Source organism: Hydractinia symbiolongicarpus, chromosome 9 (assembly GCF_029227915.1).
Source record: "Hydractinia symbiolongicarpus strain clone_291-10 chromosome 9, HSymV2.1, whole genome shotgun sequence".
Lineage (NCBI taxonomy): Eukaryota > Metazoa > Cnidaria > Hydrozoa > Anthoathecata > Hydractiniidae > Hydractinia > Hydractinia symbiolongicarpus.
This window is the reverse complement of record NC_079883.1, coordinates 28,697,687-28,725,194: the sequence shown is the minus strand read 5'-3', so window position 1 is coordinate 28,725,194 and position 27,508 is coordinate 28,697,687. Positions and strand designations below refer to the sequence as shown.

The following is a 27,508-nucleotide window of genomic DNA, read 5'->3' as shown; positions in this document are numbered from 1 at the left end:
TCAACAAGGCCATTAATCAGGAATTTCGGGGCCTTCGTGGTCCCCGACCTGAATTATTTCTGCGTGTGGGCGTACTAAAGAATATGACTAGCAACCTACGTGTGTTCAAAAGTAGCGACTTTTCACCCTGCCGGCTGCAGAGCATTGACAGGTTGACTGTTTTGTCCATATTTGGATAATGAGTAAAAAACACCCTTAGCTGCTCAATATTTTTGTTCACAATTGCAGGGTAAAATTCGGGTTATTACAACGTTACAAACTCACTACTTCACAAAAGCTTTCCCGACACAAGCAGATAATTCATTTGCACAAATTACTTTTTGCGAAATACCTAAAAGGTAAATGGTCAAAACAGCGGCATAGAAAAGAACATCCAGGTAAAAAGATCATGTGTTTTCCACCAGGTAAAAAGATCATGTGTTTTCCACCAGGTAAAAAGATCATGTGTTTTCCACCAGGTAAAAAGATCACGTGTTTTCCACCAGGTAAAAAGATCACGTGTTTTCCACCAGGTAAAAATTTCATGTGTTTTCCACCAGGTAAAAAGATCATGTGTTTTCCACCAGGTAAAAAGATCACGTGTTTTCCACCAGGTAAAAAGATCACGTGTTTTCCACCAGGTAAAAAGATCATGTGTTTTCCACCAGGTAAAAAGATCATGTGTTTTCCACCAGGTAAAAAGATCATGTGTTTTCCACCAGGTAAAAAGATCACGTGTTTTCCACCAGGTAAAAAGATCACGTGTTTTCCACCAGGTAAAAATTTCATGTGTTTTCCACCAGGTAAAAAGATCATGTGTTTTCGACCAGGTAAAAAGTTCACGTGTTTTCCACGTGTTTTCCACCAGGTAAAAAGTTCGTGTGTTTTCCACCAGGTAAAAAGATCACGTGTTTTTCACGTGTTTTCCACCAGGTAAAAAGTTCATGTGTTTTCCACCAGGTAAAAAGTTCATGTTTTTCTCCACTATTGCACATATTTAAATACAAAAAATCTTAAAATTATCTAGCTTACAAAATGACTAATAGAAAAGCTTATGATACAAAAAATTAAAAATCTACAAATCAGACATAATAATAATAGTAAAAAAAATCTTATTATTAAGTCCACTTAATAATAACTTTTTATTTTCGTGACATTCCTAACATTTTTCTTCACTTTCCAACTGTTTCACAGGGATCCAATACTACTGAAATTGATGACCTTTTTCAGACATTCATAAAGACCAAACTTTCCTGACAATCTTATGACATTTTGCTTATATTTTTAAAATTCCTACACTTTCTGGCAAAGTGGACACCCTAAAAAGAAATGCAAATAAAGTTGACACATTTTTGATCCCCGCAATCCCCTTCTCGTGATGAAATTGAGCCGTGTATATTTACAATATATAATACAAAAAATCACCAAGCATCTAATTAATCTCTCTTTAAGATCCTCTTTTCAACCATTTTCCTAGAAAATTAAAATACATTTTTTTACTATGCGACAACAAATATGTAAACACACTACACGTTTTTTTTATAAGAATATTCTTTAAATGAATATCACGAGATTTCAGTTGAAAGCAATAGGTGTTCAGAACGATAAAGGGATAAAAATAAAGACTAGCCCAGTTAGAATTTTGATATTATTATAAAAAAGAACGTAATTATGGAATATGAATGTTTTTTTGCAATGCTTAACAAGTTTGTAATGGTTTTTGGTTCAACAATTTTGTACTTGTATTGGCCTAGTTAAAATTAGGCCGAAGTTTTTGATTAATAAACTTTCGCGATTTGTGATTTAATTTTACAGATAAAGTGGCGGATATTGTTAATGATAAAAAAGGTGAAAAAGCCTTTTTCTGACACTGTCGTTATTGAATTAACTTTTTTAAGTTTGAAGCGACATTAATTTAGCGATTCAAATGTTAAACATTGGATTTTAAAAGTATAAAACTATTTCTCTTGAAACCTTAAGTGAATAAACTTTTGGGAATCGACAATGTTGACAACAGTTAAACTTTTCCAAATAGTAATTTCGAAAAGTTTTACGAGAAAACGTTTAGTGAAAAAGCCCGAAATTCGTGCAGTTGTCCCTCCGATTAAAGTTAATACCACAGTTGAAAGACTTGTGGTAAAACTTTAACGTCATTCGCACGTTGGATCAATCGATTCAACTTGTCATATATGTTAAACAAGTACCTGATAGCCTGTTCTGTGTTTTTGCCCTCCGCTGATTGTAATCGGTTCCAGTCCTCCAGCAAATCTTTAAAAAATAAAAAATTACACTTACGCAACAACTTATTTACGTGGAAATTTTAAAACTCTATCAGGCGTGGGCGCAGAATTAAAAATGGCGTTAAAGAATTAATACATAAAGGATCACTTAGTGGTAGGTAATAACAACAAAACTACACGTTTTTTCACTTCTACCGCCTTTCATAAAAGGCTGTGATCATGAAGTGAATTTAGTGAGGTTCGGACTAAAAACACAAAAGTAGGGTCTTTGTGACCTTCTCCCCCCATAACCTGAGTAGGGTTGCAGAAACTAATATAAATTAAAAGTAATTTCTGAGTTGTAAAAACATTAAATTATTCTTAAAATTAGAAGTAATTTACGCACTATTTTCAACCGCACTGTCCTTTACACTTCTTTTAACAGTCAAGCAAACAAAACAAGTCTTTTTACTGAAACTTTGCAGATTTTTTTGCAGATTGAAGATACTGTAATAATTAAGACACATATTCAGTATATTCATTACTAACAAAACTTCTGGGTTTTTTAAAAAGTTATTTATTGGTAAATTAAATTGTCTATAAGACAATAGAAATATGAAATTTATTTTTTCCAGTTAGCCATAAATCTACATTTTTTTTGTCAATAAAATGTCTGGATCTGAAACTTTTTAGTAAAAAACAAGAACGTACCTAGAAAAAAATATTAAATTTATATTTATATTATCTTATAGACAATTTAATTCGCTTTTATATCCGATAATGAATTAAAAAAAAAAAAAAATTAAGAAACAATGAACATACTTAAATGTGTCTGGATCGTTACCTCAAGAAAGAGACTAGGTAGTCAATACCATAGTAACAATAAATGTGTAGCAAGTTTTGACAATTTACCTGCAATCATTTCCTGGTCACTGACATACACTCCATCCACATAATGTTTAATCCTATCGTTCTAAAGATAAAGATTTCACGTGCATTACTCGTAAATCATGTTAGCTTTTTATAATTCATTAAATTAAAACTACACCGGATTGAAGATAACAGGCTATTAATAAGAGGATTAGATTCAGAGAAAGTTATATTGACAAAGTTATAATTGGCAAAGGAATCACAATTTAATGTAGCTACGTTGCATTTTGAAGCTTTACTTACTTTGGTGAATACAAACGAAAACAAAAACACTTACCCAAGTTTTAAACCAACTTCTTTCTAAGCTTGTCACCATTTTTGCTTTATCAATATCAAATTGCAGCGTAGCATCGTTCATAGCAGATTCGTAACGGAAACTCAACTGACCAATCAGAATGTTCACCAAAACAACGATAATTGCGAACATATTCATCAGGACAAACACTGTGAGAGCCCAACTGAAATACAAATGTGTGTTTTGAAAATTCTCACAAAATCAAATCGAGTTTGATCCCTGGACCTCTACCAACATTTAAATATTCGCAAAAATAAGTCGTTCTGTAAATCACAAAAAAGCATCACATGGCAAAATACAACAAACACTTCAACATTTTTGAAGATACGTAGACAGAATGCACAAGATAAACAGAATGCAAAAGATGCAATAACTAACACTGCGAAACTACAGACCAATCCACTTCAGCGCACGGGGCAAGAAAATAACTTTATGCTACTTAATGAACATTCCCTTTATTGGTCCAGGTAGTCAATATATAAACCCAGTATATGGTATACAACCGCGCTCTTCCCAAACACATTAATGGATTTTTTTTTTTCGATTTCGTATGACTGTATTATTAGATAGTCTTTTCCTGAAAAATCCCGACGGTGTCACTTACTTGTAGGGTGAGTAACTGTCAGCGAATTCTTTTCCTTCTGCAAGTGCCCGTAACTCTTGTAGTAATACTGACCAGAAATTTCTAGAAGCATATAAATGGAAAAAGAATAATCTAGACACTACAAGACATACATTAAACTCAGGGAACAAACTGATTTAGTAAAAGGTTAAGAAGGTAAAACTTTCCCAAGATCAGTCTTAATTTCTTTTGCTTACTTTTCAATTGAGTAGCTAAGCGTTTTATCTTATGTTTTATCATTAGTACATTAAGAACAAATGCCATCAGGGTTAGATAATTTCAGTTTACATAAAAGGGAAAATGTATATGTATTGCTATCTGTTATGGATTTTATCGATTTTCCAGAAATTTAATCAAGACAAAAAAGTGACAAAATTTTGGGTAAGTCAATTGTATTATTAATGTGACCCAGCTACTTCACAAGAAAATTAAAAGGGGGAAAAATTAACAAAACGCAGTCCTGGAATAACTATATTTATTCTTTAATTTTTTTAACCGTCTGAATTTTGCAAGCGGGCGATACGAGTTTTTAGGCATTCTGGTTGGTTAAGCGCTCTTGACGACGGGCCGATATGGAGCGGTATTGCCTGTCGTCAAGAAAAATGGTAGCCTAAATGTAAACAAGCACGAAAAACAAGTTTTAGGAAGCATTGGAAAGATTATATATCTAACTCCTACAAAACATTTATCGATGAAAAAATTTTCATAGCATAGAAACAACAATGTCAAGTTTTACTGTTAAAATAACCAGATTCTTAACATTCTGTCTGGATGCTTCTTAAACATAGCCAGTTAACTAGCTCCTTTGGCTTTTTGGTTATATAGGCAATACAAAATCGTTGAAGCCTATCTTATTCTTGGTTAGCTAGTTAACTTTTCACATTGTTCTGTAAGATTCGAACATCATAATGTTTTGTTTACAAGGATTTATTCTATAGGGACTTTTGATTTTTGCATAGAATGTTTCAGTTTTTAGACAGGACTGTTTCGAATTTTCACCTCGAATGTGTTAACGAAAGAAGTAGTGCTAGTAAATCATATTAATATAAGAACACTAAATCAAAAGTTTTATTTTTTATTATCAACTTAGATGGTTAACAAATACAATAACAACCGATTATCCCGTGCTGTACCAAAGTACCATCAGTCATTGCACCGACCTAATCATCGGTAATCGGTAATAATCGGTTATTATTGTATTAGGATGGCATGCTTAAATAACAACCTAACCTAAACCACTAAAAAGTATTCTCTACATCATACCAAGCCAGGAGAAAGTAGTTTTGCTACAAAACGTTTCCATAAACAAACTTACTTAAAGTTATCGTCAAATGCATTCGAAGCTGCCAAAGCGATGAAAACGCTGCCAGCAAACGCCACCAACACGACGGAAAATACCACCGCAAACTTTCGTATATCAGTGTAGAAAATTGTAGCAAAAGTTTTGGCGTAAATGCCATATTCTCTAAAAGTAACAAAATTTTAAAAGTTTAGAAAGCGCCACTTAGGTTCTAGATGAGCTCTATTCAACCATTGTGAGCAGAGAAAGATTCACCGGGCTCATCGGACAAATAAGTAAAACACACCTGAAGGATAAAAGGGTATTATAAGATTTTATTTAAAGTTGATATTATACACTTACTTGAATGCTGGGAAATATTTAAACACTCGAATAAAGTTGATGAAAAACGCAGCTGTTGCAAAACCACGTGTAACAGTGAGAGCACTCGACAAACGGCATGGTATCAACGCAACTATCGATACCAGGCCAAAAACATCAAAAAAATTGTACCAATCTTTGATGTATATTTCAAACTCTCTAAACAGAAATTTGTTACCGTTACCGTTACCGTCTTCCACTTTTTTAGTGTTATGAACATGGAAATGATGTCTACAAATTTTTGATTTTATACAGCTACCTGAAAACCAGTTACAGGACCTTCATGGTCGCAGTGAAAGCCTTCTATTTTCAGCTTGAACACTAGATGCTTGGTTTTAAAAAGTTTTGGATACAGAAAATAAACAAACTTGTACAACAAGTTATTACTTGTTGTGAGATTTTTGCAATCTATCGTTATTTTAATTACCCTAAGTCAATTAATATTCACAAATGTTTGTCAATTTTGCGAAATTATTTCCTGTAACTATCTTTTCTTCTTTTGAGTTATTCTGGCCCTTAATATATCAGTGAATTCCAACTTTAGCAGTCTTTATTTTATACGTTTCTTGCAAAAAAAGTGAGGAAAAGTGTTACATTGAGACAAAATATCATCAATTTCCTTTTTTAGCAAAGTTTGCGAAGTTCATTAGGACTAAAATTATTAAATTATTAAATTATTATAAAGTTCATTAGGACTAAAATTATTAAATTATTAAATTATTATAAAGTTCATTAGAACTAAAATTAATGCTTTGTTTTAGAAACTGTTTCACAAAAATTTAATTGCAGGGAAAATAAAATAAAAACTTATGGAAATGTGCAAGATTTAAAAGAGTTGGAGAATTTCATGTGTTTATAGTAGTGTAAAAGTTTAAATTTGAACTCACTTTAAACACTGATCCACTTCAGAGAAAATGTAGAAAGCTGTGAAGAGTAATGTTCCAATCTCACAAAAAAACCGAAACTTATCGACAGCCTGAGGATATTTCAGTGGATCCTTTGATTCTGCACCAAGTAGTAAAGCACATGACATCAAAACCAAAAACAACAGATAAAAACCAAAGTTTTTCCTAAAGAAACGAAAAATTACTAAATACGAAGGAATAAAAATGATATAACATGCAGGTACAAGGTTAGTCCATTTTGGATAACACCAGCACTAAGAAAAGTATTCAGATTTTTGTATTGCTTTTCTAGAGCAAGCCATCACACAATATACAAATTAACTTTTCTATTAAGATGTTTGTCACTTCCAACCACTTGCACGTGTGGAAATTCATTAGCAATCAAAAATGTTATAAAATGTTTAGACGCATAATCAGTCAAATTGGCATAGCAAGATCGAAGCTGAATAACTAACAGTGAGTTAAAATGATGGGGTGCAAGTGGCATTGCTTTTTTTATCACATAAATTGAAAACTGAGTTTCATCGAGCGACACCTTACTTACTAGAAATTATATAACAAGCAAACAATTAGTAATGACAAGATACTAACATGATTAAGCGTTTTCCATACTTCTCCCACTTATGACGAACTAGCTGTCTCACGGCCATGTGTTTAATTGGATCCTAGGAAAACATAACAAGTTTTCAATAGAAATTACTTATTACACTTTCGTTGATACAAAAGGAATCACAGAATTTGTTGGGATCAACAAATTCAAAGAATTTGGACAGAAATAACAATAATTTCGTGAGGTAAGAAAGAAATGAACTTCACAAAGTTTAGCTTAATTTCGCAAATCGGTTATGTCGAGATATGAGATTTTTGTACGTAATTGAACTATTTTAAGTTTTTTTGCCATTTCATTGTGTAGCCTTTAATTGAACTAACTCATTCCACGCAGATGCTCGTTATTATTTTAATCAACTACAAAAAAAAAATTCACTGAAAAAAACTATAAAAAAAACCAAAAAAAATCCTGTTGTTTTTTTAAAAGCTTCGCGAAATTAATTAAAGCAAATAAGTCATTTTTAGTAATTTTTAAAGACTTATTTTAGGTCTGACCAAATTGACCTTTTCTAAGAATTCTTGCGCATCCAAAATTTACACGAATATGGATGAAATTCGCAAAATCCAGGAGAATTCCTTTCCGCACGCATTAATATAGAACAACCAAGAATCTAGTACTTTTACAACTTTAAATGACAATTTGTTTTGCATTTATAACACTAACCTGAAGGTTTTTGTTGTCAGCATTATTTGCAATGACTTGCAATGGAGATGGTGTTCGATGTTTAAAATACTCATTCTTAACTCCAATTTTATTACCTTCTGTGAAGATTCTGGCAGGGCGTCCGTTTTCATCTCCATCAAGTATTTCGAAGAAGAAATTGTATCGCAAGGGAACGCCAGGAATATTAATCCACGCTTCCTCACCTCTTTCTTCTCGTTCTTCCTTTTTGGTTGGGTCTTCCCAATGATATGGAAAGTTTGGGTTGACACACGAATCCAACACACATAAAACAGTTTTCTAAAAATATACAGTATTAAACCGTTTTGTTTTAATCATATTAATTTCCCAGAAGCAAAACACATGCTAGCCTAAAATACAGATGCATATGACATGAATGTAAAATATTTTTTTAAAAAAATTCACATTTCAATTTGCATCTTATTTTTTAGTAACTGTAGTCATCAGCACGTAGAAAATCCACGGGAATTCGTACGTCGCTAAGTTAACAAAAATCAACCTTATGTGTCACTTTAATTCAAAAGTTTGACCGGGTTTTGGCCGACAGACAGGCAACATTCATTGTTAATAAAAAGTTCAATGACTGACAATGCTGTATCTTTAAAGGGAATAGGATCTTGAGCAATAACCATAATCAGTCAATTTCAATTAGTATAAGTGAATATGTGTAACAACAGGGGACATCAAAGCCTTCCATTGCAAACATGCACAATCAATAAATACATCTTATATATACCTTCATACTTGAATCAGTGATTATATCTCCAAATTTATATCTTGATGGACTTCCATGATTACCAATGAAAAGATTGCGCACTCTGAAAACAATTGATCCATTTCTTTCTCAAAACAAAACTTGTACGAGAAGAAGGAAAACAATTTTGAAATTACTTATTAAAAGTATGAATTTGCATGTGGTTTATAACGTACTGGTACACACAGTTCTCTTTATGACAACAACCAAAACTTTAAGAAAGTTAAGTTTAAGATTTTGCAAAAAATGGAGAACACATTACCAGCCACTGATCATACTTTTCTAGTAATACAATTAGAACATTGGAGATTGAGAAAGTATAGAATATACAAGCACATTCAGCCTCAGCTAAAATTTAAGCGTTTTCATAAGAAAAGTGTTTCTACCTTTCATTTACCATTGCCTTCATAATTATACAACAAACTTCATCTTTTTGATGATCCATAGCATATTCAACTGCCATTCTTTTCCGTCCAGTTTCAGGTACATCTTTACGATATATAGATTTCGGATATAATTTTAAGAAAAATGATGCAATTTCACAGAGGTTCTTAGAAGCAGCAATATGCAATACACTTGTTCGAACTTTCCCAGTAAGATCTGAAGGAAGGCGCACCATGAAAGCATATTTTCTATCATCATCAGTTCGCTCATTATTATCATCGCCATCATCAAGGTCTCTGTCATTTTCATTAAGTGGAAATAGAGGATATCCTTGGTAATCCTCCTTTAATAAGATTTTGACAAAGGCAGATAGCTATACAGAATAAATAAAGGTTTATGTATATAACTAGTCAATAAGGCCCATAGAAACCTCCATATAGGTAGAAGAACAATAGAAATGCTATGTTCATTGATTTTGATGACATCAGCAAATATTTCAGTATATTGAATACTGCCCTTTACCAAAAAAGTTAACAAAATATACACAAAATGTGTCAAATCACATTCAATCCTCTCATCTCAACCTTACACAAAAAAACAAAAAAAAAACAAAAAAAAAGCAACAGCTTGCAAGGTGAATGTAGTTGATAAAAAGTTACAACACCCATAGTCACAACACTGTCAGTCACAAAACCAACTATAACAACACTGAACGTCACAACATACATCGACAGTTACAACACCGATAATAACACCAACAGAAGTAACACATCTCAAATATATACAGCTTATTAAGTGATTGTGTCGTTCCATACCATACATATACACAAAATGTAAAAATTAACTGTTTAACAATGCAATTTACATGCTGGCTCCTACCTCCAATTAACACACACATTTTAAATTATACAAATAATGTTCCTCTTGTTATATTGCATGTGACCCCTTGTAAAGTTTACAGAAAACGTGAGAAAAATTACACTCTATAGGCATAAAAATGTCCTTACACTATCAAAAAGTTCAATAACTCTTTAAAAGATTTTGCAGCTTATAAATCATAATTTGTGCTTAGATAAAATCCCCAAGTTCGACAAGGTATATAGCTATGAACAGCTAAAAAAGAGGGAAAAAACGTTAGCTATGAGCTAGCTATGAAGCTTAAACCTTGAACTAGCTACAGTAGCTAAGGCACCCACTTAAATATAGTCAAACTGGAGAGACGTAAATAGCTAGATAGCTATTTATGCTTAGTAAAATACACATAAAAAGAAACAATAGTAATGTAAAAATATGATATTTGCAGTAAGTTAAACTAAAATTTTCTGTTCTGCAAGCAAATTTGTTTAGTAGCAAGCTAAACAGCTTAGTGTAGCATTTTGAATTTTGGGATACATTTAGTTACCCACCAGGGGACACATTATTTATGCAAAAAATGTAAACAAATATGCTTGCTTTTTTATTATCGTATTAAAAACGTGGTAAAATATAAAACTTTAAGAAATTAAGGCTTAAAATGGCTGTCTAAAAATGTGATTCTTCTTGACAATTTTAGGTGTGCTACATTAAAAAGAAACAGGCAGCTCTAGGGACATAAAAACTTACTTTTTCCGAATTTCTATCCACTTTAAAATCTAACCATTCTTCACTTGGACTTTTGCATATTTTTCAGATATGTTTTTTACTTTTTCACTTTTTGCACCTTTTTCAAGACAAAGGGACCATTCTTTTCTTTGTGTGTGTTTTTAAAGTTGTGTCATTTGATCATGTGATGTAAACCTGCCGTGTTATTTCTGGCAAATTGGACATTTTCTGACAACATCGAAGAAAATTTCATCGATTTCAAAGAACACATACACTATGCCTGTCACAGACAGACGGTCACAATCTTTGTATTTTTATAGAGATTAGGAAAATTCTCTATTCGTAAGCCTATAGTTTTCTTTTGTTATTTTTATCTATTGATTTATCTTTGAAGCAAAAATGTCTTCAGAATCTCTGTTAATCTGTTTCTATGCTTTTCACTTGGAGTACTGAATAGTTGTACTAGTGTTTTAATTTATTTTAGAAATATGAAGACGAGACCATACTTTGGTTAAAGTTAAATCTATTAATAAAAAGTAGAAATCAATCCTATTTTTGAAATTAATCAACATCAACCACTCAATTGATGTCCATAGAACGAGAAAAAAATATTATTGCACATGTTAGAATTTCATCGAAATCAAATGATTTGACTACATTTGTTTGAAGTGGCCTAGAACAATTTTGATTGTTGTTGACATCAGCATGATTTTTTCCTTAAATATTATTAGGGCCATCAGGGGCTGTACTCAGGGTTGATTTGTAGTTTATGCACATGTTAAAATAACAACTGGCCTGTGTATTCTTATTATTATAATAGAAGATAATAGAAGAAAGCTTTAAAGATCAAAAGGAGAACCAAACTTAATTATTTTTTGATATGTTTTTAAAAATCTTTTTTCCTAGCAAAATACTTCTTTTTCAACAGATCACGTAAAAACAAAAAGACTGGGTCTAACAAGAATAACTTTGCAAGGGGCGCAAGTATGCCACCAGCAGGAACTGTCATTGAGAAAAAAATTGAAAAATCGAGTTATAAACCATCCTTTAACCCTAGGTCCGAGGTTTTTCGAACATACTATGACGGGGGGGGGGGGGGCGGATTTCGCCCCCCCCTTAATAACTTTTCATAGGATTGTTCAAATTGAATCAAACTTGGCACACTTATAGTACGTCATAAAAGGAACAAAATGGCGGCAATAAATATTTGCTTACGTCAGCACATTTTCTGTGACGTCATCAGAAGCTTGAAAATTGTTAAAAATGCCACTATCTGCTTAAAATATAATTACTTTTGTTCTAGAGGGAATTTTTAAAATGATTCTTCTTGATGAAACAAAGTTGTGTTGCAAGTTTCAAGTTCTAAGGATAATCCTAACAGGATTTATTATATTTTCCCCATTATAAGGATTTTATAGAGATTTTAGGGGCAGTTTCGAGTAATGGCAAATATCAAAGCCTCTGAAAGGTATGGGACCTAAAAATTTAGCATGCAGGTGTCTAATAGATAAATGTTGAAACTCAGTAAGTATCATAGCCATATAAGAAAGCAATCAGGAGTTATTAAAAAAAAACCGTCAGGGGGGGGCGGAATCCGCCCCCCCCCTCCCCCCCCCCCCCAGACCGAATAGGGTTAAAGAGATTCAATAAAATTTTATAGGTCCTGTATGTTTACTCACCAAATTTGATTGTAAACCGACATGCAGAGCCTAACTTATTGGGTCGTCAGCAAAAAATTTATGAGGTTAGGACGAGTGTCATTTTAGAATAAAAAATTAATGTTAATCAATTAACCTTCATAATATCTATGCCTTTAAGAAAGTTTGAATGCACACCCCTTAACAAGTCCAAAATTACTAATGAAAGAAAATGTCAAAATTTGCTATTACTGAAATATGACATAATAATTCATGCAGCATAATTAAATCTGAAATTCTTTAAATGTGAATATCTTGAGAATGAAAAGAGCTTTTTAAAAAATTTAAAAAGACTTTTTAGCTAACTTTTTAAGCTCTATAATATAAGTCCAACATTATTTTATACCTTGGGTTCTCTTTAAAGTATGTCAATAAAAACACTTGGGGTAAGAACTCATCATTGGTGCCTAACGCCATAAGGTTTGTGGCAATTTTTTTGTAAAAAAAGTTAAAAAAATACCTGATTGGTTTAAAATTCTGCAATATTATAAAAATAGCTTAAAAAACAATGTATAAGTAAAAAATTCATCCACCATTTAATTAAGACTGACGCGTTTGCTGATTCTATTTAAGAAATTACTAATAACAATTTCCCAAAAGGTCAACTCGTCGTGGCATAACTGAACAGGTAAATATATAATCTACACATCAATAAAGGTTTCATGGAAAAGAGGGCTTGTCGGTGACAAATATAATATAGAAAGCAAGTTTACAGTTTTTTCTTGCAAGCTTTTGCAACAACAGCTGTATTTTGCGTTTTTTTGAAACTGTTGATTAAATTTTGAAACTTTCATGAAACGTACTCTACAAATCAAAATTGCTGGGTGGCAGTTTTTTTGATTAAAAAAATTTTAGTGTTTCGAAAAAACAATGTTGTTCTGACTCATACAACAACTATAATTATGTTGCCTTCACCTAATTTGTAAAATAATGTAACAATTACAACAAAAATTATTGTGAACTTCAACTCTTTAACATGAATTAACAAATAATGTAAAAAAACCTATGCATAGAAACCTAAACAAATTATGATCACATACATTTGAAATTACCCTATGCACATGGTTACTAATTTTAGACATTTTGTAACATAATATACCTGTTTCAAGAATGCATTTAACAATTCTGCCTGTTTATTCTGAATAACAAACGATTCAAAAGAATCGTAAACAGTTGTGATTAGCCAAAAAAGTGTGTCTTTTTTAGGATCAGTGCCTTCATAACGATTCTGTATTCTTTCCAGTCTCAGCCTGGTTTCTACTTCAAGCCATGTAATACTTCTTTTCTTTGACTGTTCTCGGTAAAAACAAGAGCTTACCTAAAACAAAGCATAAAAACTAAATCTATACAATCTCTTAACCCATTCCTACTGACAGAGGTGGTCCCCAATGCTGGTGATTTTATCCCCCGAATTAAACTTATTGTTTATAGACACCACAAGTGTTGCCCATATCTTATAAGTAAAACAAGTTAGACAAAACATTGCTGACGTCAGCATTTTAGCTAATAATAAAATTTCACTTAACTCAAAAATTGATTGCCATTGCAATACTTTGGAATATTTTCCAAAGAGAATTTTTCAGAAATTAAAAATTTAAGCTAAGCTACAAGTTAGGAAAAGAAAGTAAAAAGTTAAACTGGGCTCACCCCCATTGCATTGCCACATGGTAGTAACCTTGTTTTACAAGGAATTTAAGTAATATCTGCATTTTATTTTTACATACAATAGAAAATATACAACAAAACATGCTCATGTCCAGCAACACAGAATATTTCTTGAGTGAGAATTTAGGTTTATATATAGAAACTAGTCACTGGTCCGTGAAATCCACGGGGTCGCCCATCCTTTTGTGTGTCTGCTACTTGAGGTACTATTTTGAGCAGAGACAGACAGAACAAAAATTTTATAGAGACTTTCATTCGACATCAATATTGTCAAAGTTTAGTAAATAGGTGATGTATTATAGATTTGTTGAAGAAAATTATGAAAAATAATCGACTTTGCAAAAGTCACAGACAGACAGACAGGCAGGCAGGCAGGCAGGCAGGCAGGCAGGCAGGCAGGCAGGCAGGCAGGCAGACAGACAGACAGACAGACAGACAGACAGACAGACAGACAGACAGACAGACAGACAGACAGACAGACAGACAGACAGACAGACAGACAGACAGACAGACAGACAGACAGACAGACAGACAGACAGACAGACAGACAGACAGACAGACAGACAGACAGACAGACAGACAGACAGACAGACAGACAGACAGACAGACAGACAGACAGACAGACAGACAGACAGACAGACAGACAGACAGACAGACAGACAGACAGACAGACAGACAGACAGACAGACAGACAGACAGACAGACAGACAGACAGACGAAAGCTTCATGTTATTGTAAGAGATGTAATGAGAATTAGGTAGAGTATGATAGCCCCTATGGCTCACTTCTCTTCTTAATATAACACTTCTCCTCTTAGTCAAAAAACTTCTCTTATTTCTCTTCCATTCCAAGTTTACAATATTTCCAATAAAATTTAAAAGAAAAGATTCAGTTCTGATCCAGAATATTAATTTGGATGGATTATGACTCACTTGCTGAATAAATGACATCCCATTTTCCAGCCTTGAAAAAAATTCAAGTGTTCTGAGTAATTAATAACTCTCCAAAATTCTAAGTATATATAAACCGAGATAAAAATACATTGTGGTATTTGGTTTATCAAGACATTCCTTATCTTTTTTAATAAAAACTTTTTTTGATAAAAGTAATAAATTCATCCGGGGTGGTGGTCTTTATTCTTACCTGTTCTAAACAAAAGATCTATTGTTTTTAACCTCAAATCCCTGCTTGATATTCTTATAAAGCATATCGTTAAAAAAAACATGTAGTTGCTTGGTAGACTCTACCATGATTTTGAGAAATCTGGACAGTCATTTTTTAAATTATATAAAAGTCTATTGATAAATAAAATTAGCTACTTTGCTGCTGAGCTGAACTTAACCATCATATTACTTATTCATGCAAATGCACATGCACTAGGATCTGCTGCAATATAAAGCTGTTGGTAAATTAATCACATTCACAAGACAGATTTTAATTTCAGATGTAAAGAGAAAGTATTAGAATAAAATATTAAGTAGTAGAAGTGTTAAAGTACAGAAGAGAAGTGTGAGAATACAGAAGAGAAGTGTGAAAATACAGAAGAGAACCGTGTGAATTATAGAAGATGCTTTTACATTTGAGGAGAAAATGAGCCATCGTAGCAGAGCAGTCAATAAATTTAAATTCCATATGGAATTTATTAGGCAAATTTTCATGAAATATTAAACATCTTACAACTTTTTAACATAAGATACGGCAATTACGAATGTATTGGTACAGTACTGTGAAAAGGTTTGTTAACATTGCGTTTGCGTAAAGAGCGTGGTGCACACAAACAATGATAAAATCGTGGTCTTTACATACATGACAAACATTCAAATATTCTATCTTGGTCACTACGCTAACATTGTTATCTCCACGTAGGATTGTGTGTCCCACAATCTTTTTTGCGAGCTCCACGATTTCTATAGCCAGTATAATTTTATCATTAAAGTTAATTTGTTTGTTTCAGGTTTTATCGATTTTAGCACAGCATAGTTTTAGCATTTGCTTGATGTATACTTTTTGGTTATGGATGCGATTGTATTTTTTATGAAATGTCATTTTGTCCAGGAAAGTTAAATTAGTGTAACCATAATTAGTGCAGGTTAAACAAAATTGAAATTTTAAGTGATTTATAACAACAATTAGCTACTTTCGCTAAAATTAATACAGGTGAAAAACAAGATAGATTATTATTGTTGTAACACCCTCCTTCGCTATGATTATTATATATGTTAAAATTATGCTATGCTGCAAGAATTTTAGTCGATAATATCAGGAAAAATAATAAAAACAAGGTAGAATACGCTTCGTAACACCCTTCTTTTTTATGAATTTTGAATATATAATTTTAATGCTGAAAAAGACTTGTATTGTCAACTAAACTATAATTTGTAAATATATTTTGTCAAAAACAATAAAAAAGAACGCTAAAATTTTTTATTAAAATAACTTTTTTTTTGATATCGTAAGTGGGAGAAGAATAACTTGCAGAATATATTTCGAAACAGCGCAAGTATACAGCTTGCTGTATATATAACTGTTAAAACAACACAAGTATATATACATTCTGTATAACTTTAAAAACAGCACAAGAATAACTCTTGCAGTATAACTTGCAAAACAACACAAGAATAATTCTTGCTGTATAACTTTCGAAACAAGTTTTTGGGCATGCAAGTGTTCTTATCTTTTCAGTTTAACAGCTAGTTACATTTTTTTTAAGAAGACAAATTATTATTACTTTCTCTTTGCTACAAAAAAATATTAATTGCATGCGTGATGAAAATAAATCAAAAATATGCATTTCGAAACACCCTCCTCTAGTGTTATTTTTTTCTTGTTGTTCTGACCATATATACATTCTTTTTTTTTTATTTTTGTTGATTGACTGACCATAAAATACTATCGACTTCGCTTGTAGAACAAGTAATTAAGTTGAAGTCGCCTAATACCTTTTTGACGCTGTTTGATTCATGAAAGATTAAATTCAATTAGCTAGCTTTATGACAGCGAATTAAACAACAAATGTTAATTTATTTTTTCCCGTTGGTTTTAAATTTAATTGATAAACTATAATACAATCTTTGTTGTTCTACCATAGAAGTGATCTATCATGGATGCCATGGTGTAATATTTAATTTTTGTTTGTGTAGTCCACAAAACATGGCCGTAAAGTCCAGGATTGTTAAACAAAATATGCATCGTGGGCTATCGTGGTTTGTGCTAAAGAAAAACACAAACCACGATGTCAACAAACCTTTTCACAGTATTGTACAGGGCATAAAACAATAAACAAGCTACAAATCACACCCGTGAATCCATATTAGAGAACTACATGTGCAATTTTTTTTTTAATTTTTAATTTACTTTTAAGAACTTCTGTAGGGGGGTGTAAAAGTGTTAAATATATTAGCAAAGCACATTGCTTCATTATAGGAAGTTACATTATTATAGCAAATATATACATTAAAGGATTATACATTAGAACACAGAACGAAGAAAGATGCAGTCTTTTTCAGGAGAGGCGTGTAATCGCACACCTTGGCACATACGCCTGAATCATTTCAGGTGTGTGATTAATTGCACGCCTGAAAAATAAATATCAAGTTTTTAAAATCAATCTATTTTGTAACGTCCAATGGCAGCCCTCGAAATAATTTTTGAAGACTCGTCAGACAAAATGTCCGCCTCATCTCCAGTTTGGTCGGACATGTCCGTAGCTCGTTTCGAACTTTCGTCGGACAAAACGTCCGAAAGATTTCCGTCTTGGATCAGTTCCAAAAATAGTGTAACATTTTTTTTTCTTAAAAAAGGCCAAAAAATTGAAAATGTGCATAGAATTGACTTACTTGGTTATTAAAGTTTAAAATTTTTATCACAGATAGAAGTAGCCTATATAAATTGATTGAGAAGTTTAAAAGTTGTAATGGAGGTGCTATTTTTTGACTTACCACAGAAAATAACTAGGTATGGTAAAAGTAAGTCAAAAATATTCAAATTAAGTTATTCTTGAAATTATTCATGGGAACCTAAACCTAAAATATAGTTTAAGAAACAAAAAAATATAATAAAGTGCCTTTACTTGACTTACTTTTGGTCAGTTTCTATGACCCACTAAGCCTAAAATTCAATCCCCCCCAAAAAAAATTTTCAAAACAAATTTTCTAGCAGCTTTTGTATCAAACAACCTAAACATTCTATTTATAAAATGTTAGAATACAGAAAATTCTATTTCTAGCAATGCAATGACTTCAAATTTCAAGTTAAGTTAACTTTTAACATAAATTCTGTCATTGCAACATTACTGTATGATAGTCTGCTTGGTTAACAAAACTGAGTAGATCCATTTCAAAGTTAACTTATAGTATGATATATGAAATAGTAAGTCATATCATGGTCACTTATCATAAATAAACACAGAGTAAGTCAATAAATGACACATGCATTTTGTCATAAAAAATTATTTTTATAACTAATAATTAAAGGTTCTAGCACTGATTTATCACTAAAAATGTTTAAAATTATCAAAAAATGTTCCACAAAAATAATAACATTAAGTCAAATAAAGTCACCTGTATCTTTAAAACATTGTGACCATAGACAAAGTAAGAAGTGTGCGAGAAAAAATATAACCAACCTATCAAGTATTTTGTCTGCTATGGAAAATAGAAAGTAAAAAGTAAGTCATATTTTGGCACATATAACCTGAAAGGTAAGTCAAAAATGATCACTCACTATTCACTTTATTCCTTTCAGGATAAAATGACAGCATTTTTCCCCAAAAAAATAAAGTAACAAAATGCCCATCATAGTACAGCTATATGGTACATCAAATCCAAAAGTAAGTAAAAAAAAGTCAATTGCATTATCTATGCATAAAATGAAGTAGAGGAAGTCAATTTTTATTGTTCCCTCACAGCCTTATAGGTACTGTCCGATTAAAAAACAATATCTTTTCTTTTGTTTTATTAAGTATCAAAAATAACGAAGATTGCACTCTTAAACAACAAAGATTTATCCAATACTTAGCACCATTGTTTGTTTGTTTTGATCTTGCTGCACTAGCCTACCATCTTCACGAACTTTCGAACGCGGCAAAAGGACTGGGTCAATTCATTATTCAGCACATTTTTGCTTGTGACGTAGTTACCTGGCTTCTTATTAGGCATACCCCCCCCCCCCCCCGACTTGCGCATCGAACGACTAAATGTTTATTTATAATTTTTTTCCTTTGTTTAAAAAAGTTCTTCATGAAGATAGCAGTGAATGAAAATAATTCGCAGGTTCTAGGATTTCAATTCGAGCCGGAAAGAACAGCGAATGATGAGCTAGTTCCGACTTTTCAAGACGTAGACGAACATAACATTGGAAACCTTGTTGCTCCTACTCCTAAATGTTAGAGGATGCCCTCTGAAGTGTAGAATGTTTTTGCTGTCACGAGACAGACTCTCAGTCTTTTTCAGGAATATTTGAGTAGGTGTGCGATGATTCGCACGTGTAAATTAAGTAACGCGTGCGATGTAAAACGCACGTGCAAAGAATGTTACGCCTGCCATACGGGCTACGAGGTTATTTTTGTTGCGCATTCATTTTGCGGTAGAAAAGTGGGAGACGTTTTAAATCGTGAACCCCAAACACGATGATCGAGCGTCTACTGGTATAGCGACTCTCTCAATCTTAACTTCCTTTTCTACATGTCCGAAATAGTATGCATGACTATACTGTCATTTTTATATTTATTGTTTATTTTTTCACAAGCAAATAGGCAAAAATATGCTTTGTTTTCAAATTAAAAAAAATCTTTATCCACGTGGCTTAAATAAAACTTCAAAATTCATTCAAAAAGTTCAGCTACACTTTAACAAAATTTTTACAGAAAAAAATTTATACCGCCCGTGGGTTTTGGTTTTACAGGCATAAAGAAAAAATCCATTTAATTCGGACCTGCTATGGTTTCCAATTATTTTGTCAAATGAAGAAATTATCTACAATTAAATCCATGATAAAATGTCTATTCCGCCTGTAAATGCAGTTTTGCAGACTTGCTTCATCTGTGCTCCTTCTGCGTTCACCTCCGCATTAGTTAAGAACCGCATGGCTGGATTTCTTGTGTAAGACCTGGTAACCAACAACGAAGGGGCCAGGCAAAAGAGATTTATGTGTACGTAGTTCTTTTAACTAAGTCAGGAATTAGCTAGGATGGTCAGGTTGGCTATGAATAGGCTTGCTCGTGCATTAATAGGACCAGGACTATTCAATAATTTCTGAGATCTAAAAGTGTCCGACCAATACGGAAATCTATCGGACGTTTTGTCTGACGACTGTCCAAAAATTATTTCGAGGGCTGCCATCGCACGCTACAAAATGGATTTTATAGGTTGATTTTGAAAACTCAATATTTATTTTTCAGGCGTGCGATTAATCACACGCCTGAAACGATTTAGGCGTGTGCCAAGGCGTGCACGTGCGATCGCACGCCTCTCCTGAAAAAGACTGGACTCTATTAAATATTTTCAATTACATGGTATAAAAGTTTCTACTCCTTCATGAGTAATTCTTAGATGCGAGTGTGATTGAGTAATATTGTAATATTTTTCAGATAAAAAAATGTATTACGGAACACGAAGAATTCCGAGCGGTGGTTTTATTGAAGAGTACGCTGTGAACATCTTTGGTGGCACTCCATGACAGAGAGTTTCGAACGACCACCTAGTTACCAGCCCCAACTCACCTCCTTAACATCCTTTTCTTTCCTCCGTTCAGATATTTCTCTGACTTTTGGTTTTTCCTTATACGGAAGATTTTTTTTGGATCCTTGAGCAGCGAAAAAAAAATTTTATCCTGTTTTTTTCGACTGTTGTTAGTGCAATTCACAACAGCGCACCACAACATTATTCTGCCTCTCAACCTTACTGAATGTGCGATCTGAGTCTAATCTCTCTGTGGCGGGACATCTAGTGAAGAGGAAACTAATTTTTAATTATTGATTGGTTGTCTTTAGAGTAGCTGAAACAACTATGCAGCCCTAAGGCTAAAGTCATATTGAACTTCAAGTTTTATTAGCGAAAGCTTCTTACTTAGGTTCGTACAGAATTAGCACAGTGTGTGTTTACCTTAAGGTCTAGACACATCTCTCGCCTTCGATTTTTTAATTCCATATGAATAATTCATAAAAAGCGGTCTTTCACAATTCAGGGGGTAAAATTACCAAAATTTTTAAACATATATAATAAAATATCAGCCCTGGCCCACGTTTTATCTATTTTGGTCAGTTCGGCGCGCTCCAGGTAAATACGTCACACACATATTATTTCAGCCTCGCTTTAGTGCCTATCATCCGCCATCCATATAAACAATCGAAGCGAGAGACCGCATGCTTTTTTTGTAAACAAGAATGAGATATTGTTCAGTTGGTGTTAGGAAAGAAAACAAATAATTATTTAATTATTTTATAGAAAGAAAGTTCCAAATAAGAATTTTTTGTCAAAATTTTAGTTGATTTTTAATCGAACAGTACCTTTATAGCTAAAGGACGTGTCCTAAGTTAACACCAACCAAAGTTTGGTAAGTCAAAAATTGTCACTTCCAGCCTATTTTAAAGTCAGAAATTGAAAATGTCACAAAAGCCTCCTTTATTATTGGAAGTGATCCTTGGTCAGAAACTTTTAGGCCTTAGAATTATTGAATAGCCCTGGTCCTTTTAATCCACGAGCAAGCCTATTCATAGCCATCCTGGTCAACCTGACCATACGTAGATATTAATCTCTTTTGCCTGGCCCCTTCGTCGTTGGTAACCAGGTCTTACACAAGAAATCCAGTGGTTCTTAAAATGTGGTTCTTAACTAATGCGAAGGTGAATGTCGAGGGAGCACGGATAAAGCAAGTCTGAAAAAAGGCACTTACAGGTAGAACAGACATTTTATCATAGATTTAATTGTAGATGATTTCTTCATTTGACAAAACAATTGGAAACCATAGCAGGTGCAAATTTAATTGATTTTCTTCTTTATGCCGCAAGTGTTATTTTTATTCAAACAATTTTAAAAACAAAAACCACGTGCGGTATAATTTTTTTTCTGTACAATTATTTTTAAATGTAGCTGAATGAATTTGGAAGTTTTATTTAAGCCACGTGGTTAAAGAATTTTTTTAATTCACAAGGAAGAAAAGTAGAAAAGGAAGTTAAGATTGAGAGAATCGCTATATATAGATGCTCAATCATTGTGTTTGGCGTTCACGATTTTTAAAAGTCCCCCACTTTTCTACCGCAAAATGAATGCGCAACAAAAATTAATCTTAGAGCACGTATTGCACATGTAACATCCTTTGCGCGTTACTTGATTGACACGTGCGAATCATCACACACCTACTGCAAGTCAAATATTTTTGAAAAAGATTGAAGATGCTGCATTGTACTATGTTGTTTTCACTGCGACCATTTTGTTTGCGGTATTAATCGGCCCTTCAACTTATCTTTTCTTTGTGATAATTGTAACAAGGGGTCTGTTTGTTTTTTTGCTATTTTGCACACATTTTTACCAAATAAAGTTCTGAAAATTTTTTTACTAAATACTATTCTATTTTAAAAAAACAAATGAGAATGTGAAGAAGATTTATTTTAGCATGTGTTTGCAATATAATATAAATAAAACAGGTCTCTCTAAACAGTCTGCCTAAATAGCATTGGTGCCAGTGTGGTAGCGATTTAAAACATGTGTATTTTTAAATTTGTGTCGTCTTCTCAATTTTAAAAATAGATTTATAAAAATCAAATAAATTTTTAAAAATAACAAGAAAAAATACCTGATGTCGAATATTTTAAATAAAGAGCTTACCTTCTCCCAGAAATCAGAATCACCTTGAAAATCTTCAGAAAATGGATTTTTAGGATCAATAGATGCCACAAGCTGATTCATATTCAAAGAAACAGTATTTAAATGACTCCCAGTTCCTTTATTTCCATCTTCGTTTTTAATTGCACCATAAGTTGTTACCATGACCTCGAAAACTGGCTAGCCTATAAAATGCTTAAAATTAGAGCAGAATAGTATGCTTTCTTGTGTATTTGCTGCAGAAACTTTTATTCTTACCTTCCCATGAAAGTCTGGGTTTGGATACATATAAATGAAATATTTTTGAGGAAATAGAACTTAAGCTGCTTCAGTTTTAGGACTCTGATAAATTGATAAATAATAATTAGTAATATACATAAACATCCAATAAGAAAAACATTTTCGGTAACTCCAAAACAAGATTAGCATTCCAACAATACCTGTCGCATACACAAATGGTAAATATAATGATATTATACAGTGTCGATCGTGAGTAACTATACACAAGTATACGAGTACGGGTACATTAAATGAAGAGTACAGTGAAGACGAGTACGAGTAATCAGCAAGTATACTACTCCGTACCCTCGAGTACAGCCTCTTGCGAATGCGAGTACAATAAGTGAATGATTTGTGAGTACGTGTTCAAGTAGAAAATAAAAAACGAGAATTCGTTGTGGCATAATTTTTATCGATAGCTTACATTTGTCTGCTACCTTAGACATTGTGAAAACTTTTACTTGGTTTCACGTCGAAATAACATTTTATTTTACATTAATTTTTTTATATGTTGCAGCAAATTCTTTTTAGTTTACATTAGTTTACATAAAAATGTATACTTTTCCGTAATGGCTTTTTTATAACTTTACATTTAAATTTTTTATTTCTCATTAACGGGGAAACATCAGTCAAGCATCTGCGTCTTTACGATGCGTAAGAAGAAACAAAAAATAGAATTATTACAAATCGTCTGTAACAACAATGTACAGAAGATTTCTTCTCATGTTTTTATGATTTTATTATCCATTCTTATCTTACCAATCATAGTGTTAATAATAAAATGAGTGGCAGTAATTGGGAGGAGAAAGTTTCATGTGTCTTATTAATTGTATTTTAATTTTTTTATTCACATTTTTTTGGTGTTTAAAAGTTGCGAATATAAAAAAGAAAAAAATATTGTTAAACTAAATTGTTACATTTTTTAACTGTTTTTTAACAGCATTTATCAATTTATTCCTGGGCATTAGCTTGTTAACCTGTCAATAACACCTAAAAATGATACCTGCCTTACTGCTCTATTACCAGAAGCAAATCATTTCAATATGCTCAATGTGATTGCAAGGATACAAATAGATTACAATAACATTCAACACAAAAGAAAAATAATCTCCAGAATCGTGTTTTAGAGAGAGTGAGGAAATCGTTATTGAGAGAAAAAAGTAAAGCACATGTGCAGTGAGGTTATAAGTATTGGGTTCTTTAAAAAAACAAAACAAAATGGCCTATAATATTACTATATATATTTCATTAGAAAACTGTTTAAACATCGCAGGATTTCTTTTAAAAACTGTTTAAACCTTGACATGATGTATTTTATTTGAAAATTGTCAAAATGGAGTTTCCCTAACTTTGTTCTTTGTTTTAAAAATATGACAATGTGAAATTCAACATCGTCATAATTAATTAAAAAAAATAAAAAAAATAATAGCATAAACACCGAAAAACATTTTTAGAAAATATTGCAAAAGTTTATCGTTTACTTTTACCGTTTTCCTTTCGCGCATGATAGCGAGTACAGTAGCAAAAATGTGCGAGTATTTTGACGTAATCGTACGCGTAGTATACTCTTCGAGTACTCGTGGAATACACACAGGAGAAATTACTCGTACTCGTAGTTTAATACTCGTGTATAGTTACTCGTGATCGGTACTGTATATAACCCATACAAAAAGTTAAAATGCTGATTTTGCTAATTGCAAATCGGTATTATCAACTTGGCAGCCAGCAAAAAATTGGAGGAATAAAAAAACTAAAAATTTCTGATAAAATTCCTGTATTTATAGTAAAGTAAGATTTATTGTGAACTAATTTCTTTGCATAATAGTTAACAGCTCTCTTTATATATAATGTTTATACATAAAACAACACAGAACATTTAAACCTCTAATTATTTAAACCTCTTATTATTAGGAAATAATAACCCCTTGAGAAAATTCATTCAAAAATTCATACTACGTAAATTTTTAAATGATGATCCATGAATATATATATTTATATTTTCACTGGAGGATAAAGACACAATTTTTAGTAGGAGCTTTGCAACCATATGGTATATATATATATATATTCACTTTGAGCAAATTATCACTATTGTGGCTTTAAAATTCGTTAATAGATGAACTCCAGTGTGACATTATTTGTTTACTTTTCATCATTAACCTTTGACTCTGGCATTTGCGTGGCAGAAAAAAATATGCTAGGATTTAGTTAAAAGAGATCTTTACCTGTGGGTTACTTATCGTGGAAACTTTGTTGGATATTTTATTGAGTGTACATTTTGATGCCTTCCAATTTATTTGAATTCATAAAGTCCTAACAATACCTTTGTGTGACAAAATGGACATGTATCCTGTGACACACATACCAGAATCAAAAGAGTAGAGTTAAACTCATTATTTTTCTTGAAAAATGATCAAAAACGCAAGGCTTGTTAACCTAGATCCAAGAATAATAGATACGTTCATATCCTTAGCTATCCGTATTTGAAGCCCTGACGATAACCGTTTTGCTTAAAAAAGTATACACTAAAATGTTTTGCCTTGAGTCCAAATATTTTTGCTTGGCACACACATGTATAGGAACCTAGAGAGAAAATACTGAGAAGAGAGGGTTACCAAATCCTTAAATAAGTACTGATCCTTAATTAAATTAACACTTTTATCATTCCAGCGTTCACTTACAGATCCATGTAACAAACATAAAAAAATATCATGCTAAACCCACAAATAAAATCTAAATTAATCTTAAATAAAATTAAATTCACCAAATTTATTAGCCTCTGGACAGTCGCTCAATTTAAGGTCCATGTCACGCCTGCAAAGCAGCAGCCATATTTTGTTTACTACTTCTAAAATTCACGACCCTCGGCTTCAGTTTGTCTCCCTTGGGTATCATGCCACAATGCAGCCGCTATCTTTCTCTTTCTTTTCGCTACTTTTCTTTTCACTACTTGCTCTCGGAATTTCCATTTGACACAAACCAATGACAACACCGTCGATAATTTTTGAATCTATTCTTCCGTTCCCATCAATAACACAGACATGTTTAATTTGTTGCAAACTGTGAGGTACTTCTTGTTTTTCTGATAGCGACAATAGTACTAGCTTACTTTCTTTTTCCGACTTAACTCTCTCTCGTGTGATCATCTCCCTGATAATCTCTTGAGCTTTTTGGTCAGTGCTTAAGTTGGTATTGTCAACGTTGAAATTATTACATTCGACCAAATTACGAAGCTTTGGAGAGTTTATCAAGAAGACCCTGTTAATGCGAGTTTTTATCATTTGTTTGAACTTTTCTGCGTAACTTGACAGTTCTTCGTGTTCATGTGAAACGTCATCTAATTCAAACACTTCCAAGTTAGAAGCTCCTTCCATTTTATTTCGCAATCGTAAAATGAGGTCTGCATCTACTGAATCATCCACAGAAAGCAACAAGGCTCCCTTAACCATGGTGTTTTCTAAAATAAAGAGGAAGGGTCTGGTCATGAAAATGTTGCAAAGCATATGCGCCTGTTGACCTTGCATCAGATTGTTAAGAAAATGCAATTTTTTTAATTTACAGACCAGATTGTAACTTTTTTTCCATGGAATCTACAGACCTGGTAAAAATGGTTAATTTACAACCTTTAAACAGGAAAGGTGTAACGAAATATGGTTAAGTTGAGTAACAAAGCATAAATTTGTGTTAACTATGTGTTAAAAATATTATTAATAATTATGTAAAACAAGTATCAGTAAAATATTGGAAATAGAACGATAGTTTTATCCTGGTAAACAATACATAAGCGAACTTTGTACGTGTGATGAAAATACATATATTTGTATGCAAAGTGGTATAACAAATCGATTAAAGTGTTGCTTACATTCAAGTTGCTTTCGAATTCCCAAATGATTTAGCCTTCTGTTTGTTTCGTTTGTTTCGATAACTTAACAACAAGAACCTTTACACTTCTTTATCGGACATGCAACTTTTTTATAACTTTTCCTAAAGCAAAACATCAATATTGAATTCCTTTACGCTCGATTACACAAGATCTGTCTGTTACGATTAAAATTAAGCCAATCATGGTAGAGTACGGAATCCGTCCATTGTCATCCTGCCTTATGATTGACATAAGTTCGGTAAAAGTCACTTAGAAAGCGTAGTACGCCCATAACATTACATCATAGATAAAATGGTAGCAAAGCGTCGGATGCGAGGGCGGCAGAGTTGACAAAATCGAGTCGTGAACATCCGCTTTTATGTTACACAGTCTCGGTAAATTTCAAGTTAAAATTGAAGTATGGGTCCATTCGAATCTTACACTTACAAAATGTTATTTTACGTAATCTTATCTTCTTCCAGCTGATAAAATATTGCTTAAGTGAAATTTAAAGGAATAACGGTCTTTAAACGAATATGTAAGCATGTGTCTAAGAACCAAGAACG

At 32.5% G+C, this 27,508-nt stretch overlaps 1 protein-coding gene across 2 annotated transcripts; it reads right to left on the bottom strand.

The window, feature by feature from the left end:
* Positions 1-621: 621 nt before the first annotated feature.
* LOC130657516 (uncharacterized) lies at positions 622-27,064 on the bottom strand. 2 transcript variants are annotated; one of them, XM_057460505.1, is made up of 16 exons: positions 26,943-27,064; positions 25,845-26,537; positions 22,805-22,986; positions 13,417-13,635; positions 9,042-9,412; positions 8,638-8,719; positions 7,884-8,180; positions 7,202-7,275; positions 6,593-6,775; positions 5,688-5,864; positions 5,361-5,510; positions 4,028-4,108; positions 3,406-3,586; positions 3,111-3,171; positions 2,184-2,247; positions 622-1,452 (listed from the first exon to the last, which is right to left on the bottom strand). In XM_057460505.1, exons 3-16 carry the CDS (start codon positions 22,964-22,966, stop codon positions 1,416-1,418), a joined length of 2,139 nt encoding a protein of 712 aa, XP_057316488.1. In that variant the 5' UTR covers positions 22,967-22,986; positions 25,845-26,537; positions 26,943-27,064; the 3' UTR covers positions 622-1,415. The 2 variants fall into 2 exon arrangements, with proteins under 2 accessions (XP_057316488.1, XP_057316487.1); XM_057460504.1 differs by lacking the exons at positions 25,845-26,537; positions 26,943-27,064 and adding an exon at positions 23,060-23,159.
* Positions 27,065-27,508: the final 444 nt, after the last annotated feature.

Coding starts and splice junctions, on each gene's coding strand:
- LOC130657516 (XM_057460505.1), bottom strand. CDS start 22,966: ATGGTAACAACTTATGGTGCAATTAAAAACGAAGATGGAAATAAAGGA. Junction 3,172..3,405: donor GAAGTTGGTTTAAAACTTGG/GTAAGTGTTTTT, acceptor CTTTATCTTTAG/AACGATAGGATTAAACATTA. Junction 2,248..3,110: donor TGACCAGGAAATGATTGCAG/GTAAATTGTCAA, acceptor TATTTTTTAAAG/ATTTGCTGGAGGACTGGAAC.